The sequence below is a fragment of the Candida oxycetoniae genome (assembly GCF_023343755.2).
Source record: "Candida oxycetoniae strain CBS 10844 chromosome Unknown scaffold9, whole genome shotgun sequence".
Classification (NCBI taxonomy): Eukaryota; Fungi; Ascomycota; class Pichiomycetes; order Serinales; family Debaryomycetaceae; genus Lodderomyces; species Lodderomyces oxycetoniae.
The window spans coordinates 138,709-157,872 of NW_026055363.1; the positions used below are offsets into that span (position 1 = coordinate 138,709).

A 19,164-nucleotide genomic window follows, 5' to 3' on the forward strand; every position below is an offset into this window, starting at 1 on the left:
ACTCAAAAAATAAATATGGCATAATTTGCAATCTTACGATACATTCAGATGTAAGCGATAAAATTTTATTGAAATTTCAGAGCAACTAAGATTAATGATATAGATAGCTATCATTTCCCACATAAATTTCTTTTGATATCAACTCTTCTCGATCGTCTCTCATTCATTGTATAAAGAATAACTTTCCTTTTTTTCCCCCCTCCCCCCAAAGCCTCTAATACTTTTTCTTTTTTTTTTTTTTAGTTACCTCCCACCCAACTCATCAAACTTTCTTTATCTTTGATATACATATACATAATCATGAGTGATTTACCATTGTTAGGCGCTACTCGTGAGACATCACATAATGTCATATCAAATTTTGCAAAGTACACTAAACTAACCATCAAATCTTCTCCCGTCAATTATCTATTAGTGTTTGTTCCTTTGGGCTTATTTTCGGGATATTTGGAATGGAGTGCGACTGCTCGCTTTTGGCTCAATTTCCTTGCTATTATACCATTGGCGTCTATATTGGCATATGCAACGGAGGAAATAAGTGAACATGTTGGGCAAACAGTAGGAGGGTTGTTGAATGCGACATTTGGTAATGCTGTGGAGTTGATTGTTTCTATAATTGCTTTGAAGAGTAACCAAGTTCGCATCGTACAAGCTTCAATGTTGGGATCTATATTGAGTAATTTACTATTGGTTCTTGGTTGCTGTTTTGTTGCTGGTGGAATCACTAGAGTTCAACAAACATTTAATCAAACCGTAGCTCAGACTATGTCAAGTTTAATGGCATTGGCTACAAGTTCGTTGTTGATTCCTGCTGCTTTCCACGCTTCTTTACCACAACCAAAGAAGAATAATGGCACATTTCCAGAGCCAGGTAGCACCGATGATTTGATCTTGAACTTGTCGAGGGGTGTTTCGGTGATACTACTCATTATCTACTTGTTTTACTTGTTATTCTCATTAAAGACGCACAAGTCATTATTTGAAGAGTCAAACTCAGAAGGGTTGATTAATCAAAATGATTCATCAGACGATATAATTACTGGAAATAAAAATGAAACAAACGACCATTTATCAGTGACTGGAGGATTGACCGTTTTGTTGTTAACAACAATATTGGTTTCTTTATCAGCAGATACCTTGGTCAGCTCAATCGACGAAACTGTTGAAAAGTCAGGACTTTCAAAGACATTTATCGGTTTGATTATCATTCCAATAGTAGGCAACGCTGCTGAGCATGTCACTGCAATCATTGTTGCTATGAAAGATAAAATGGATTTGGCCATTGGTGTTGCTGTTGGATCTTCACTACAGATTGCATTGTTTGTCACTCCATTTATGGTGTTAATTGGCTGGGCAATTGACGTGCCAATGTCGCTTTATTTCTCGACTTTTGAAACTGCTATATTATTTGTTAGTATTTTCATAACTAATTTGGTGATTTTGGATGGAGAGAGTAATTGGTTAGAAGGTGCTATGTTGTTGAGCACTTATTTGATAATTGCGTTGGCCTTCTTTTATTATCCAGATCAAGCAGGCTTATGAGTGGAGCTCTCTAAGTAGAGAGAAGGAGAGAAAGATGAAGAGCTAGAACTAGAACAAGAGCAAGAGCAAGAGCTCGAAGGTGTGAACACTATACTTGCCCCAACAATTTAAGTTATATCTACAGATACGTGTTTACGAAAAGTTTCTTTTTTTTTTTTTCTTCCTTCCCTTGAATGGCTCTGTTAAGACCTCTTGATGAAAGCGTCGTCTTTGTAGAACTAGAATAGGAAGTTTAAGAAAAACTATTACGAGAACGAAATGAAAACGATTGAATGAGCAGGTAATTGTGTGTGTGTGTGGGGAGGAAGGGGAAGGAGGTGGGGATGTGACGCACTGAATGGGGGTAGTAAACTGCCTACTAGGGCAATTAGTAGGCAGTCAAGAGGCAATTAGTAGGCAATTAGTAGGCAGTCAAGAGGCAGTCAAGAGGCAATTAGTAGGCAATTAGTAGGCAGTCAAGAGGCAGTCAGGAGGCAGTAATGGGGGTTGAATAGTAATGGCAAGTAATAAATGACTTTTTTATTCAATAAATATCCGCTTTTGGTTTGAAAATCATTTACTGTATGTATGTATGTAATCAGTACAAGGCAACAACGCTGTCTTCAACAACACTGTCTTCAACAACACTGTCATCAACAATGCTGTCTTCAACAACGCTACGTCCAACAACACTACTGCCCAGCAACACTACCTCTAACTTTTGTAGGCAACTGAGATATTATCACAAGAGTTATAATTCAAACGTGGGTATCCTTTGTTAGTATACAATATGATACGAGATGAACATTACCATGCTTCAACAAGTCGTATTGTAGAACATAGTTTTTTTTTTTTCCCCTTTCTGACTAACTACGCTGAACTTGTTGCTAAGTTCTGTCAATCACTCGACGTAAATGATCAACCAACATTTTTTTCTCCGTGAGTCCTCCTCCATCTACATTGTGCCAGAGAAAATAAGAACATTACCAGATACGTAAAAGCACTACCAGGTATTAGGAAACGTATATTTACATTCCTCACATTGAAACAAGGTCACAGTAGACAAAAAAAAAAAGAAATATACTTGAAACTCTGTATAGTTGAGATCAGTTGAGTCAGGTTGAGATCAGTTGGGTCAAGTGAAGTCAATGGGTCCAATTTGAGTTTCACCAGAGTAGTTGTAATTTTCTATTGTTAAACAAGCAACTCTTTGTTTTATTATTAATTGTTGCTTGTTACTGAGAATGTATGGGACATTAAAACAGAGAAGAAAAAAAAAAAACCATTCTCAGCTACTCTCAATATAAAAATGCTATTTTCATACAATAGACAATCATACAGTAGTAACCTGATGACAAGAAGAAGAAGAAGAAGAAAAAGTAGCAGTATTGCAGGAGGAGAAGGAGGAGATGGTGGTTGTGTAGGATAAGGACACGAGTTCAAAAAAAAAGCGTGTTGATTCCCTTTTCTTTGTCTATCCGTTTTGCACCTAGGCAAAAAAAAATGGCGTTCTACTATTCTAAATCATGGAACGTCAATTTATTACCATTTCCCTAGCTTCCCCCTTTCGAAAAGCAACTCGACCGAGAACCCGACGTTTAGGTGTATACAAAACGAAAAATTTCAACAAGGAATGACGCCCAATTAATTGGGCGTCAATCTCCTTCCCATTTTCTTCTTTTTAGGAAAACGCGAAAAAAAAAACTATATTATTATAAATGTTTTTTTTGGCTTTTGTGTAATGTTCGTGATTTTTCGCAGTAATTAAATTTAATTTCCCAATTGGGAAATGAGACCTAACATATCGAACCTTATTTTATAAGAAGAAGAGTTGGAAAATCCTGTTTAAGTAGTGAAATAAAAAGAGCATGGAAAGATCCTTTTTTTGGAAGCTCCTCCTAGCTTATCTTTTGATATACTGGGACTTCCTGTTCACAACGCATTGGCATTGGTTACTTGGCTCATCATATAAATTGTACTACTTTTTACAAAGTTACAAGTGACTCTTTTTTTTTTTTTTTACCAATTTGCAATCTAATTCTCTCTTCTTATTATTTTGCAACTAGAGGCGTAAAATCCTCCTGTTTTCATTCACTACTGAGTATTTCATTCACTACTGAGTATTTCATAATGACAGATAGGGAAGCTTTAAGAATCTTTTCGAGACAGCCAGTATCGTTAGATATGATCAATTTCCTCGTGGCTACTACGAATTCAATAATACAAATTAAACCAGCTGCTAGGTCCTACATTCCATGCACTACAACATCAACTCAACAAATAATACTGATCAAGAAGCCAACAATTTCGCTAACGAATTTCATCAAGAACTTGATCAAGTATTCCAATGTTCAAACTCCAACCTTAATGGCAACCCTTGTATACCTTAATAAATTGAGAAATTATCTTCCAGCAAATGCCGTGGGTATGGAAACAACAAGGCATCGTATCTTTTTATCGGCGTTGATTGTTGCTGCAAAGACATTGAACGATAGTTCTCCCTTGAACAAACATTGGACAAAATACACTGATGGCTTACTTTCACTCGATGAAGTGAACCTCGCAGAACGCGAGTTGATGAGTATATTAAAATGGAATATTAATATCAAAGAGCACGAGTTGATTGTAATGCTACAACCTTTTCTTACTGAAATTAAATCTCATTTATTACGGCAACAAGAATGGGAATCGTTGCAGCGGATCGGTTATTACAGATTATCCCAAAAACAATCAGTTAATAGCAATCTGTCGTTATCGCTGCTGTTGTCTTCATCACCTTCAAATTATTCCCTACAGGGGTCTTCAAAGTCTACCTCAACAAGTTCCTTAAATTCGCATTTATCATTAAGCAATTCAACTTCATCTACTTCAGTATCGAGTTATAACGAAGATCGACCAAGCTTAACAACTTCCAAGAGAATGCCATTGTCTAACAAATCCATCAACAACTTGAACTTAGAGCATCATAACCAATATACAGCTCCTGCTATAAAAAAGAAGAGATCAATGATGAGTTTATTATCATCTTCACCCAGTCGTGTTGTATCTTAATCACCCTCAATAGTGTTTTTTTTTTTTCATTTTCAATTCATTTCAATTTATTTCATGGCTTTTGGTTTTTAGTTGTTTTTTTTTTTGGTTTTTTGGTTTTTGGTGTTTGGTTTTAAGCTTTTGGTTTCTGGTTGTTTTTGCAGGTTTGACTACATATGCAGAATTAATATACTATTATCTACTATACACTTTCTTCCTTTTTTTTCTTTCTTTCTATTTTCTCAATGATCATGTGGATCCTCTTTTGGCGGCTCGGGATAAACTTCAATTATTGTATCAATTCTTAAAATCGATACGCATGCTTCCAATGCTGACTTTAAAGATTTGATCTTGGACACTGTTGGTTCCAAGACACCGTGAGTGGCCTCATTTACAACTTTCCCATTGATCAAGTCTAATCCGTAATTCTTATACTTTTGCCTCTTTTCGTCACTCGTCTTTGCCATCTGAGCCATTGCATGATATGTTCTTAATTTAGACACCAATTCTGAAGCATCTTTGGCAGCATTTATTGCTAATGTTTTAGGAATGACTAATAATGCAGCACCAAATTCCCATATAGCCAATTGTTCTCTTGACCCAACAGTTGAAGCAAAGTTTTCCAAGTATATATTCAATGCTGTTTCAACTGCTCCTCCACCTGGTACAACATTTCCACTTTCTAATGTCCTCTTAACAACTGATAATGCATCGTGTATGGATCTTTGCATCTCGTCCAATGAATAATCATTGGCACCACGCAAAATGATTGAGCTTGATGTATGTTGCTTCGTACCTTTTATCAAAATGCATTCATCATCACTGATTCTGATTTGCTGGACTTCTTCTGCGTGACCTAGATTGCTTGCGTCAAAAGTTTCTTCACCTTCCAAATTACTCAAGGATGACACCAATGTACCTCCCGTGGCTCTAGCTATTCTTCTCAAATCCTCCTTCTTACAACGTCTAACTGCCATGCATCCATTTTCAACAAATTCTTTTAAACACAAATCATCGATACCTTTGGTTGTGAAAATCACATTAGCACCAGAACTCAAAATTTTTTGTATTCTTTCAATTATTATTCCATATTCTCTTTTTCTAATTTCTTCCAATTGATCGGGGTCCTCAATGTTGATATGAACACCCATAGCCATTTTTGCTTTTTGTAAATTGATATCCAAACAAGCAATCTTGGCATTTTTTATCAGCTTGACCATAGCTTGTGATGCTACAGTACAGTTCAAGGCATAGCCATCGACCAATACCGATTCCAAGGATGATTTACCATGAGCTTTTAAAATGTTAACAGCTTTAACGGGGTATTTCACTTCCCCCTTTCCATTAGTTGTCTTTACAGCCAACATTGCATCCACAACCATCTTGCTGAAGAAATCGGAATCTGCACCAATAATCTTTGAGGACATTGATGTTCTTGCAATGTTGACCAATGTTTCCTTACCCAAGGATTCTACATTTTGTGATAAAGACTGATTCATGTATCTTATAGCTTCTTTCAAAGCCAATCTGTAGCCGCTTATGATGGTAGTAGGGTGGATCTTACTTTTCACCAATTCATGGGCTCTTTTCAATAGTTCAGCGGCAATTATAACAACACTAGTAGTTCCATCGCCAACTTCACGATCTTGTTGTTGCGCCAATTCCACCAAAATCTGGGCAGCTGGGTGCTGCACTTCCAATAGCGACAATATAGTTGCACCATCATTGGTCACTGTAACGTCCCCAATATCGTCAACTAGCATTTTATCTAACCCGACAGGTCCAAGTGATGATTTGACTACATTAGCAACTGTTTGAGCAGCCAACATTGTTTGCTGGCGCACATCGTCGCCGCTGATCTTTTGTGCTCCTAAAAATAAGGTATCCAGACGTGCTGCTGTTAACATTGAAACAAAAGTGAGCAACTAAAACCCGTGTGTGTTGAAGTTATCAAAAGGAACTATTATTAAACTTGTTAAAACTTTCTCAAAACTTTTCAAAAAATTTCTCTTTATTTGAAAAGTCAATTTTTTTTGCCTCATCTTTTTTCCTTGTGGTTTGTAGAAGGGAGAAGAGGTGTAGAAGGGAGAAGAGGTGTAGAAGGGAGAAGAGGTATAGAAGGGAGAAGAGGTGTAGAAGGGAGAAGAGGTGTAGAAGGGAGAAGAGGTGTAGAAGGGAGAAGAGGTATAGAAGGGAGAAGAGGTGTAGAAGGGAGAAGAGGTGTAGAAGGGAGAAGAGGTGTAGAAGGGAGAAGAGGTATAGAAGGGAGAAGAGGTGTAGAAGGGAGAAGAGGTGTAGAAGGGAGAAGAGGTGTAGAAGGGAGAAGAGGTATAGAAGGGAGAAGAGGTGTAGAAGGGAGAAGAGGTGTAGAAGGGAGAAGAGGTGTAGAAGGGAGAAGAGGTATAGAAGGGAGAAGAGGTGTAGAAGGGAGAAGAGGTGTAGAAGGGAGAAGAGGTGTAGAAGGGAGAAGAGGTGTAGAAGGGAGAAGAGGTATAGAAGGGAGAAGAGGTGTAGAAGGGAGAAGAGGTGTAGAAGGGAGAAGAGGTGTAGAAGGGAGAAGAGGTATAGAAGGGAGAAGAGGTGTAGAAGGGAGAAGAGGTGTAGAAGGGAGAAGAGGTGTAGAAGGGAGAAGAGGTATAGAAGGGAGAAGAGGTGTAGAAGGGAGAAGAGGTGTAGAAGGGAGAAGAGGTGTAGAAGGGAGAAGAGGTATAGAAGGGAGAAGAGGTGTAGAAGGGAGAAGAGGTGTAGAAGGGAGAAGAGGTGTAGAAGGGAGAGAAGAATTTACGGGTTGTAACAAGCTACAAAGTGTCGCTCCACTATCTCGCCCTGCTCGATAGTGTCTGCATACTCTCTAGAATGGTAATAGAGTTAATTGTTGAAATTTGTTTCTAATCTTGATACGGATTTGGACACTTTGAAATATTGATGGGCGATAATTACCTAATTAGTTGTAAGGAATTTGGGAGAAGGCGATTTCCGCAACAGTGTTTTGGTGCTTTAGACTAGACGAGTAAAACGAGTCTAGTCGATAAAGTGTAGATAAAGACTAATCGAAAGAGAGGGACTAGTCCATAGAGAGAAAGAGAGAGTACTATAAAGCTGGGATCGATTAGACGAGCGAAGCGAGTCTAGTCGATGGAAAGAAGAGAGAGAAGATAGAAAAAGAGATAAGATAGAAAAAGAGATAAGATAGAAAGAGTAGATAGAAAGAGGAGATAGAAAGAGTAGATAGAGAGAGTAGATAGAGAGAGTAGATAGAAACTAGTCGATGGAGTGTAGATAGAGTGATATAAAGAGAGATTAGTATTTAGAGAGAGTATTCAGAGAGAGTAGATAGAGACTATGCTATAGAGTGTAGATATAAACCATAGAGAGAAGAGAGTAGATAGAAACTAGTCTATAGAGAGTCGAGAATGAGAGTCGAGAGTAGAGTAGAGTAGAGAGAAGAGTAGGGAGTAGGAAGTATACTCGCTCGCTCCTCTAGTTTAGAGAGTAGACTCGTTTGCTCTAATAAGTAATAAAATGATGGCATCTACACAGAAAATATCATTAATAAATAAAGCCACTACACTAAATACAGTTCAGGATAAATTACGATAAGATTAGAGGTAATGAAGCTCTGCAAAACAAACAAACTGAAAAACCAAACATACTGAAAAACTGTTGATCGAGTAGTAGCAGATTAAAAGCAGATTAGAAGTAGATTAGGAGATTAGAAGTAGATTAGAAGATTAGAAGTAGATTAACAGCATTTTAGAAGCAAATTAGTGCAAATTAGAGCACTGGTTTACTCGCTAGAAAAATTGCCTCTTTGAGAAAAAACATCTTTTGCACCCAATGCACCAATATAACTCTTCTTTCTATTAACATCGCGGAAGACCTAAAGAAAACCTCCATCTGCAAGCTCCACCTGCTTCCTGCACTGCAGATAGACAACCTAGATTAAAAACAGATAAACAAAACAATAAGCTTCTTCAAAAAAAAACAAAACAACTCCATTAAATTTCATTAAAGTATTGAAATACCTCATATACAACTTTCTTTCCGTTCTTCTTATTCTTTGATTCCTCTCATTCCTCCATTTCTCCGTCCCTTATATTTTTCACATTCCTCCCATCAACAATCTCCAATGCCTCGTTCCAATGCCTCCGTCCAATGCCTCCCTGAGACCCTCTAAAACTCTCATATTTTAGCACCAAATTGTTGGTCGTGAAATTGGAACAAAAAAAGAATCCGCACACATAGAAACCAAAAGGTAAACAATTTTTACACCATTTATATAACTTCTTTTGTCGACACACCAGCTCTTGATAGCAAGTTGATCATCTTAGTGACCAACCATTCTTAGAGACCCTCGTCTTTTAGTGAACAGTTTCTGATATGACTAGATTGTTAGTATTACCATTTAAGCAATTGAGGTTAGCGAACTTTGTTTCAAGACCTTTAATTGCTAGAAGCAGCTATTTCATCCAACCCTCCTTGTTTGGTGTTAGATCCTTAGTCAGCGAAGCCGCAGCATCCAAGACAAAGACAAAGACAAATACACAGCAAAAGACAAAGAAACTGACTTCTTCTTCTAAGAAGTCGAGCGAAAAGGCAAATTTGAAGAAGAAACTCAAGGCGGCAAAAACCAAAGAACTGAAGCTTGCTAAACAACTCAAGGCCAAGCAAGCTAAAGTCAAGGCAATTTCTGCAAAGAGAGAAAAAGCCTTATTGGAGAAAGCTCTCAGAAATCCTCCAGGATGCCAACCTTTCTCCCTTTTTGCAAAGCAAACCAAAATGAGAGTCGATAAAGCTTACAAGGAGTACACGGCTTTGCCCGAAGATGTAAAGGCTAAATACGTCAAGGCCGCTAACGATTATAACGCTAAAATAGCTTCAATGTTGACACCAAAACCAGACCTCAAGCCAAGCGCCATCTACAACAATTTCGTTCAGCAGACTATTGACAAAAATCAACCTGCAAATGACAGATTTAAGGCAGTTGCATTGAAATGGAAATCGTTGACTGATGAAGAAAAAGAAAAGTATTCAATTCCCCAAGAACAAAAAGATGCAATAAAGGAGAGCAAGAAGAAATGGCAAGAAGCTAGAATTAAAGATTATTTAGCGATTCAGGAATTCAAAAAGAATTTCAAAGTAAATATCAATTAGAAGGAAAAATGATTAAGGCAGTGCGTGAGAGAGAGAGAGAGCTAACTGAGAGAGAGCGAGTGAGGTTGAAAGTTATGTTTTGTCAAGTACCTTCTCTATCTATTGAATAATGTACCACTAAAAGAAAAAATTCTATACTACAGAAATCTTATGATTTTCCTCTTTTTGTTTTGTTTTTTTTTTCGTTTATCAGCTTCCCCAAATTCGTCAAAATGCGTTTTAATTCATTGGGCAAGATTGGCTTGGAAATGAAATCACACATACCACATTCAATGCATTTGGTTCTGTCGTCACCAGCCACATTTGCAGTTAATGCCACAATTTTTGGTATATAATCTTCCTGGCCCATTTTCTTATACTTGGCAATTAATTCTTTTGTAGCTGTGATACCATCTTTTGCAGGCATTTGTATATCCATTAAAATGACATCGTACTTTTCATTCTTCTCTAATAATGCATCGCACTTCTCCAAGACTTGTACACCATCCTTAGCATGGTCAGCTTTGAATCCCAACTTCTCAAGATATTTCAATGCAACTTTGTAATTTAATAAGTTGTCCTCGGCGAGCAATATTCGCAATGGATACTCATCGGCCAATTTGGCTGTTATCGCAACACTAGGCTGCTCTTCTTTTTTGACTTCACCCTCGCATTTAAGTAGTCTAATTACTCGCTCTCTTTGGAACGGACATAATAACGCTTCGTATTTTGCTGATTCACCAGTCAATGGCTTCCCAAACTGAGCTAAAATAACAATCTTGACATCTTTCTTTAATCGATTCTTGGACTTGACAAAATCATCAAATTCATCCATACTTATAAACAAATAATCCTGTTCTTGTATATCCTTTGCTTCCTTTACGCTTAATGAGTTCACAGTGTCCAATTTGAATATGCTCAACATATTCTTTAAGCTCTCACTTGTTAATTCAAATTTGCTAATGATTAATGCTTTTTTGCCAGGCAACTCAATCTCGGGCTTGTCAAATAGCTTCACATTAAAACTAACATTGAAATAAAAAGTAGTTCCCACGCCTTCTTGACTCTCAAATCTTATATCGCCTCCCATGATATCAGCTAGTTTCTTAGAAATGGCTAAACCTAATCCAGATCCTCCATATTCCCTTCTTGAAGAACCGTCAACTTGCGAAAATGCACCGAAAACTTTATTGTGTGACATCTTGGGAATACCAATCCCCGTATCTTCTACAGAAATCACAATCTCGTACCGATCACTGGTAAGCTCAATTGCATTGCAACTAACAATAACGTGTCCTTGTGTTGTAAATTTAATGGCATTGCCCACTAAGTTGATAATGATTTGTCGAACTCTCGTTATATCACCCATCACAGTATTGATCTGGGGACAATTATTGAAAAATACCAACTCCAATTCGTTATCAACTACTTGTTCACCACCTAGCTGCACGGCACTTTCTATACAATCGTTCAACGAAAAAGCAGCAATGTCCAATGTAAATAAACCATGCTCTATTTTCGAAAAGGCTAAAATGCCATCAATAATGTTCAAAGTGACCATGGCAGAGCTTTTAATAGCCTCAACATATTCTCTTTGCGTTGAGTTCAAAGGTGTATCCAATAAAAATATCGAACACGATAATAACGAATTGAACGGGGTCCTGATTTCATGCGACATGTTTGCCAAAAAACTGGCCTTCTCAGCCGTGGCATCCTCTGCTGCCATTTTTGTCAACTCCATCTGGCGAATGAGTTTTGCCTTACCCATTGCAACTGAAGCTTGTGAACAAAACAAGCTCAACAAATCTCTTTTCCTTCCATCGAAAATGGCTTGTCTTTTGCTTTTTCGAGTATCTACTTCAAGATATAATGCACCAAATATACCAAACTGGCCTTTCAAAGGCACACAAAGCACACTGCTGCTTTGATCGTAATTATAGTACGAATCCTTGCCAAATCTATTGGAAAACACTACATGGTCATCTTCTTTATTAACTGTATTCCCACTCTCCAACACGTATTGTACCAACTGGAACGGACAAATATCAATTCTTGAGCTGAGAGGTTCTTCCTTTAAGGGGTATATATGTTGAGCAGATCCAACAGCAACGATTTTTGGCTCATCCTCATCGTTGTAAACAACAACTCCATAACCCACGTCGGCAAACTTAATGGCGCATGTTAACAACTCCATCAAGATAGATTTCTCATCAAGAGCTTGAGATATTCCGAGACATGCTTGGATGGTTGCATATAAATCATATGGGGTATTCGCGTTAGTGATGGTATCAGTTTTATGTTCTGCTTTTTGGTCTTTCCGTCGTATCTTCATTTGCATTGACATCTCTTTGTCAACATTATTAGCAACACTTGACGGGAGGTCTGATTCTAAAAGCTCCAGTGGTTGTAGATTCTCCTCTATCATTGTTTCATTGAATCCAGTCAAATTATATATAACACTATCACTTTTAAAAACTTTGCCAAATTCTTCTTCCAAACTTCTAACAAGCTCATGAAAATCAATCTTTTTCAAAATATCAACTCCAATTTTAAAAAACTTGCCAATTCTCCTTTTATTCTGGCTTGTTTTCACCAACCACCTTGCACAAAAAATACTGAACCAACACACCTCGAATGAATTTTTAACAAGTATTGCCTCTTCAATAGCTTCTTCAAAGCAATCAAGTACAAATAACAGTTCAGCTTCCTTGTGCTTCATATTCTTAAGTGCAGTGACAAATAAAAACTTACTGTGGAATACCTTTTCATTCGTCTCAGACCACAATTTAAATTTTCGATGTATTTCATCAAAAATAGCAGTCTTTTTCTTTTCAACTTCCAAAGTGGAAGTAGAAGAAAATGTAATCAGAAGAGCTGCAACTAGGTAGTATTGACACGTGAAAAAAAACACAGGATACTGGTCCTGAATCTTGTGCATCTTATTAAGCACCAAGTCGCAACATTCGTCATATTTCCCTGAGATTATCAATCCCGTCATTAAAACAACATTGTAAGATATTTGACCAAGTTCAGGTATGTTTTCAAATCTAGGGCCATATTTGTTGCGGAAACTCTCATATCCAGTTGACCCCAATATCACATCTTCGCAGTCATACAAGTAAGTTTGTTCCTTCAGAAGGCCAATCTTGGGTCTTTGTGTCCTTCGATACTTGAGCAGGTACGACTTCTCGTAAAATCTACCAGAATAAAGCAACACATAAATCTTTGCTGTCCCAAGTAATATGTTCAATTCTAAAAATGTTGAAAGAGTGTCATTTTGATCTGACTCTTCACTAATCTCGAAATACTTTAGTACCGTAGGGACTGGCTCAAAATAGTATGCCAAGGTACACACGTAAACTTCATATATTGCTTGTGTGAAAGACAAGGATGCATTTTTTGCACGATTAACAAGTGTCAAGGCAACTTTACACAACTCCTTAGCTTTCAATTGACCCGAGGAGGTAAATTCTCGAACAAAATCAGATGCAAAGTCAAGCAATATCATTGCTGCAAAGGGAGTAGAACCGTACTTGAATATCAAATTCATACCTTGAGCAACTAGCAATTTTCTCCCAGCGTCTTTTCTCATCATTACTAGCGATGAAAGAAGTTGGCAAATTAAGTGGAATATTAATGTAGTTCTTGCATTTGTGACTGGTTTCAACTTCAAAATACCTCTTATTTCTGGAACCGAGATTGGAATCTTTGATCGAAGTTTTTCATAAGTAATTTGATTCAATTCTTCATCCTCACTAATGGTAATTCCCAATCTCGGAAAGTTTTCAAGACATATATTAATTGCCTCATTAATTTGTCCCATCTGAATTTTACAACGAACTATTTGATACAAAAAAACCAACAGGTCGAACCCATATTTATTCTGAGCAGTTTCAATAACTTCCAAACATTTTTCATAGTCCTTGAAATAATAATGGTTGTCTGCTATTGTTAAAGTTGACTTCAATTGTCGTTTTGAATCAAGAACATCTACCAATTCTCCAACAGTTTCAAAAAACATTTGTGCCAACTTCATATTGTATGTTGAGGACGCATATCTCCCAGCCTGAATCAAGACCTCAATGTACAATTCTTTTTCATTAGGTAAAGCAATTTCATACGACTGATAAAAGTATTTGGCCATTTGCAAATAACCTCCTATATTCAACGTCTTTTCTTTGGTGATTGTTTTATAATACCGTAAGGCGCATAGTCGGGAAAGCTTCTTGATCTTATCGCTAGTGGACAAATCTTCTATTATTTGTGCACAGATAGAATCATGGAAAAATCTATAGCTGCAATGGGATGTTAACTCCCAAACATTGTTATCAGTCAAATCAAAAGGCGATTCGTCTCTGCAAAGTAAATGAAATGGTACCTTGTAGTAGGTACTAGTAGGCACAATTATTTCTGCATTTATCAACAACTGCAAAAAATGGAAAACCTCGTCAATGGGTAAAGCTGCTGCAACAATCAAGTCTGAAAGATGAAACCCCGATCCATTTGATATGATCGCGGCAAATTCAAGTAGCACCCTTGTTTCAGACAGAGTTGCCAAGTTCAAATAATTTGCAACAATCTCTTTTTTATCGCAACCATAACTTTTGGGTGTAAAGTTATCAATGATGAGTCGGCCATGATGGGGGTAACTCAGATAATAACAATGTTGTGTAAATCTTGCCATTCTAGTAGCGTATAATGCAAGCAAGAGATTTCCTTCAGACACTTCGTAAAAGTCTTGCACATCTTTTACTTGGCGCTCAGTAGCAAAACTGTTTCCGATTCCATTTTTTGAATCACTACGTTTTTGATCAAACATTGAAGACATACTTGTTTGTTGTGAAGCGGCAATGCTTTTCGGATTTACATTGGCGATTCTTGCTCCAAATAAGTTTAAGACCCAGTGCACATACGCTTGCTTCGGTATCTTTGGTACATCAAACACATGAAGATTAATAGTTGATTTATTCACATACTTTTTAAACCTGTCTTCCCTCTCTTGAATATTTGTATTATCCATAAACTGCTTGGCATTTGTAGAGTATGTAACAACTATTTTCACAGAAAGTGCATTTTCATCAGTCTCGTTCTCATTAAATGTCAACAAGTCACATAAAAAAGCCCAAGAGTCTTCTGAACACCAGTGTACATCATCAATAAACAACGTCAAACCTTGATATCCCATCATTTTGTAAAATGCTTTAATAATACCTCTAAACTTCACTTCTAAGCTTGCTGTTCTTTCTTCTCTTCCTGGAGTACCTGGAGTATTTGCATTCAGTTTATGCAGGTAAATGGAAACGTATTTTGGGCCCAACAATTTGCGTAGATCGGGAATCAAATAAAACAAAATGCTCAAATCCAAGGGAATATGCTTGACAATCAAATTTCTCCAATTACTTTGAATTTCCTCCGAGCATTCTAAAATTTGCCCAATGATGGTTTTGATACCATCCAAAAGATAGGTGTATATCGAGCTGCTACTATCGAAGCAAGAAAATTTCCAAAAACAATAGAAATCATACTTGAAGAAAGCCTCTGCCCTCAAGTCGTTCAATATAATGGTTTTCCCAGTACCGCTTTCACCACTTATAAAAAGCATATTTACACGTTCAGCATGCAATTTGTTATAAGTGTCAAAAACATTTTTGTAAAAATCATCACGGCCTATGAAGTTGGTGGCAAAGTTAAACAGCGGAAAATGTCCCACCTTTTCTGGGAATTTAACCTTTTGTTTATTCAAATACAGATCAAAACCATCTGTCTTCTTCCAATAGTTCCAGACCAATTCACCAAGAGCACTAACTTTCCCAATGTAGCTATTCTTGATGGTAACCAAGTCAGCAAGTAAGGAGTAACAGTCAGTGTACCTATCAGCGGGATTCTTTTCCAAACACTTCATTATTGTTGAGCTTAGTTTTTCGGATATCCAGCCAGGAGCTAGTAAGAAAGGAGCAACCGGTTTTTGGAAAATGTGCATTCGAATAATCGAATTCGGGTCTTCGCTTTGGAATGGCAAGACACCCGTAACCAACTCATACATTATTATACCGAGCGAATAAAAATCTGAGCGATAATCAACAGTGATATTGGACACTCCTGATACTTCAGGTGACATATAAGAAATCAGGTCAGAAATATATTTTAAATGGTTCTTGCGGTATCCATAAAAGCAATTTTCCGAATGAGAAAAAGAGTATTCCCAGCCTGTGATTTTGATATCATTATGATCCGTTTCCGATTTCAAAAGATTCTGACTCGTTAACCCATTGTGGACAAATCCAAGTTCATGCACTGTTGCCAAAGTTTCCACAACAGTAATCATATCAGATACAATTTCAATAACTTTTAATGGGGTTTTTGGACTACTCGTCACTTGATGAGCTAGTTTACTGAATAAAGAGTTCATTGAACTGGCTGCATTCATAATACTTATCCCATTGAATAACCCAGTTAAGTTATCAGTACTGCTTTCGGTTGGTGTGAAATTAGCAGTAGAGTTAGAGTTACCACTTGCATTAGATCGCCTTCCGCCCTCATTTACAGATGAGGTGAACGAGCTTGAGCCGTCGCCGCTGCCGCTGCCACTGCCGCCGCCGCCGCCGCCGTTGCCATTTTTCGAATCGTGATTTTCGGTTCCGGGAACAGTATTGGTAAAGGCGAAATCCTTAAACGATTTGTAGTTGTTATCTGGGTATACCAAAGCAACTCTTTTTTGTGAATTTGATGGGGTTTTTCTTTTTGGAAACTCTTCAACTTGCTCGTCGATGATAGTAAAAGTCAAGACTTCCACTGGGTACAAGACACCAGGCATATTTGGAGGTAACGTTGAAGGAGAATAAATTTTATCTTTATCTAATTTTGGCCTTTCTGTATTGGTAATGTACTGATTTGTTAGTGTTTCATTTGTCCAAAGTAAATGAGACTTTGGAGGATTCAATCCTGACACCATGTACCATTCATTGAGTAATCTTGAAAGTGACAAGCTTCTCAAGATATTGGTTGAAATGCTCAACAAGACTTTTGACCCCACTTCAAGCGGTGAGTTACACACCGATTTGCATGTATAGTCTTGTCTCTCCTGGTTTTCTAGTTGTGCAACTTTCAATCCATAATACAATATATTTGTTCGATGATTAGAAGAACTGAATAATTTAGTTAATGAGTAACCGGGAATAGATTCTGGTAAAATACTTGAAAAATCGGCATATGAACTATTCAAGCTTTTAGCTTTACGGATGTTCAAAGTTTGATTTAGAAAATCCAAATGGTCTCTTATATAGTCAATGTTGTTTAGATAAGAAGATTCGCCCAATGCCACGTTTTCTCTAGTTTCCGAAGAAAGTGACGAGGCGATTTCCTCGTCGAAGCTTCCATTGCCCTGCGACGAATACACAGAGGCCAGATCTTGATCCTCGATCAAATTTGCAATGCTTTGATGTGGGTTGGAATCTTGTACCGAAATTGTATCGTCAAAAGCATCGGGACTTAATGTCTTTTCTGTATTGTAGTCATCTAAAGTTATACTGACAAGACTACTTATTGAAAGATCCTTGTGTAATTTGGCCAGTTCGGGGCTCGCTACCGGAGCTTGTAATTGCTGCTGCTGTTGCTGCTGCTGCTGTGAATAGCCGCTATCCAAATTTGTTGTTTTAGTCTTTGAGAACTTACTCGGTATGCGCTTTAGCAGTGTTTGCGATGATGCAATTGAAATATTGCTTGAGAATTGAAAATCTAAACCATCTTCAAAAGTAGATCTTCGCAGTAAACTGGGCCTTGAACGACGCCTTTGTCGACCATGTTCATGGGTGCTACCGTATCCGTTTATGTTCTTGTCAGCAACTTCTTTGTTTGACGAAACCGGAATGGAATCATCAAACGAACTCCTTGGTGAGATTGGGAAAGATTCCATAACTGGAAAGGACAAAGCTTTTTTCCAACTCTCGCTTAACCTGCTCTCAGTTAATCGCTCTCAATCAATCGCTCTCACTTTAACCTAATCTCGCTCTGCCTTTTCGAGATATTCCTTTCAAGGTCTTCCCTTTCGAGATATGCTTTCCTCGCAATCTTCCCTTTCGAGATATGCCCTGCTCCAAAAAACAGGGACGGTACAAGATGATGGCTAGTGCCTGCGTTTTTTACTCGCCACCTGTTTTCATTCATTTTATGAGATAATTCCACCTATATAAACCTTTTTGATAGAGGAAAAGATATACTGTTTAAGAGAAGGCGCCTTATGCAGTCCCACTTGTCCTGCTTTGGACGCCTATGTAAGATACTTTACGATCTAGGAACTTTCTTTAACTTAAGCCGCAAAATGTATAATTTAGCTATCAACTTTTTTTCTATGGATGAAATTTACAAATACTTGCTAAACAAAGGTGCATATTCCGTTTCATAACATATAGAGATACACGTACATACTAAGACACACACGCAAACGCACAAGGGCATCTCTTTTACGGAACAACCTAAAATTGTCTTTGTAGTTCCGTTATGAATCAGAAAAAGCAAACTATTCCATCGACTTTTCGAATCTTGATAGCAATTATAACTTTTGATTATGTACAAGAGCCTTCTTTATGTATTTTTTCTTTTTTCTTCTGTGCCAATTACAATACTGTGCACGATAAAATGTAATAGATAGTGCGTCACTAAAAACAAAAGGCATAAAGAAGGAGGAGGCGAGGGGGGCGGGTTAACAATTCATGGAGAAGACATGAAAATAAAGAGGTATCAACTATTCAACAAAGAGGTATCAACTATTCAACACACCGGTTGTAAATTTGTGCAAAGTTGTCGACAAATTTAGTAAAAGTATCAAATCGTACATACTTACACTATTGAGCAAAGCGAGATAGTAGACCAGAATTAGTATTAGGTCATATAATAGGTGAATGAGACAAGTAACTGCCACAGACACTATCTCCACTATCTCGTTCTGCTCAACAGTGGAGCTTACAATCTCAATTTTTTTCTTTCTTTTTTTCTTTTGCTTCAATTTCTTTTAGGCTGGGTGCAAAATGTGATTTATTAACCGCCAAAATCCGAAACTACATTCTAGAGCAAAAAGTGTATGTAGGACAAAAGACTTTAATGATGTGGCATGAGATTTATAAGACGTGACACTTGATCTCCACTGTAAAGCAGAGCGAGACAGTGGAAATAGTGTCTGTGGTAGTTACTAGTATCAAACTATGATTTTAAGGGCTAGAATATTTATAATATTTCTCTTGTCAAGGGAAAAAGTGTCTTACCTTTTTATACATCGACACTATCGAACAGAGTGAGATAGTGGAGCAGACTAGCAACACTCAGTAGCGACACTATCGTCACTATCGAGCGACGCTATCGAGCGATACTATCGAGCAGAGCGAGATAGTGGAGCAGACTGGCAACACTCAGTAGCGACACTATCGTCACTGTCGAGCGACGCTATCGAGTAGAGTGAGATAGTGAAACACAATAGCAACACTTGGT

General features: G+C 37.6%; 5 protein-coding genes across 5 annotated transcripts; 3 read left to right on the plus strand and 2 right to left on the minus strand. All coding sequences in view use genetic code 12, as the record gives it.

Annotated features, from left to right (window-relative positions):
- Positions 1 to 300: 300 nt before the first annotated feature.
- VCX1 (Vcx1p) lies at positions 301 to 1,542 on the plus strand (the record flags this gene model as incomplete). Its single annotated transcript, XM_049325330.1, has 1 exon — positions 301 to 1,542. One exon carries the CDS (start codon positions 301 to 303, stop codon positions 1,540 to 1,542), a length of 1,242 nt encoding a protein of 413 aa, XP_049182536.1.
- A 2,109-nt stretch (positions 1,543 to 3,651) lies between these two features.
- Positions 3,652 to 4,572, plus strand: PCL2 (cyclin; the record flags this gene model as incomplete). The annotated part of the gene is made up of 1 exon (XM_049325341.1): positions 3,652 to 4,572. One exon carries the CDS (start codon positions 3,652 to 3,654, stop codon positions 4,570 to 4,572), a length of 921 nt encoding a protein of 306 aa, XP_049182537.1.
- A 221-nt stretch (positions 4,573 to 4,793) lies between these two features.
- Positions 4,794 to 6,458, minus strand: TCP1 (chaperonin-containing T-complex alpha subunit; the record flags this gene model as incomplete). Its single annotated transcript, XM_049325351.1, has 1 exon — positions 4,794 to 6,458. One exon carries the CDS (start codon positions 6,456 to 6,458, stop codon positions 4,794 to 4,796), a length of 1,665 nt encoding a protein of 554 aa, XP_049182538.1.
- A 2,473-nt stretch (positions 6,459 to 8,931) lies between these two features.
- Positions 8,932 to 9,705, plus strand: GCF1 (Gcf1p; the record flags this gene model as incomplete). The annotated part of the gene is made up of 1 exon (XM_049325362.1): positions 8,932 to 9,705. One exon carries the CDS (start codon positions 8,932 to 8,934, stop codon positions 9,703 to 9,705), a length of 774 nt encoding a protein of 257 aa, XP_049182539.1.
- Positions 9,706 to 9,853: 148 nt separating this feature from the next.
- On the minus strand, positions 9,854 to 17,596 carry CHK1 (Chk1p; the record flags this gene model as incomplete). Its single annotated transcript, XM_049325375.1, has 1 exon — positions 9,854 to 17,596. The coding sequence occupies one exon, from the start codon at positions 17,594 to 17,596 to the stop codon at positions 9,854 to 9,856; it is 7,743 nt and encodes a 2,580-aa protein (XP_049182540.1).
- Between the last annotated feature and the right edge of the window lie 1,568 nt (positions 17,597 to 19,164).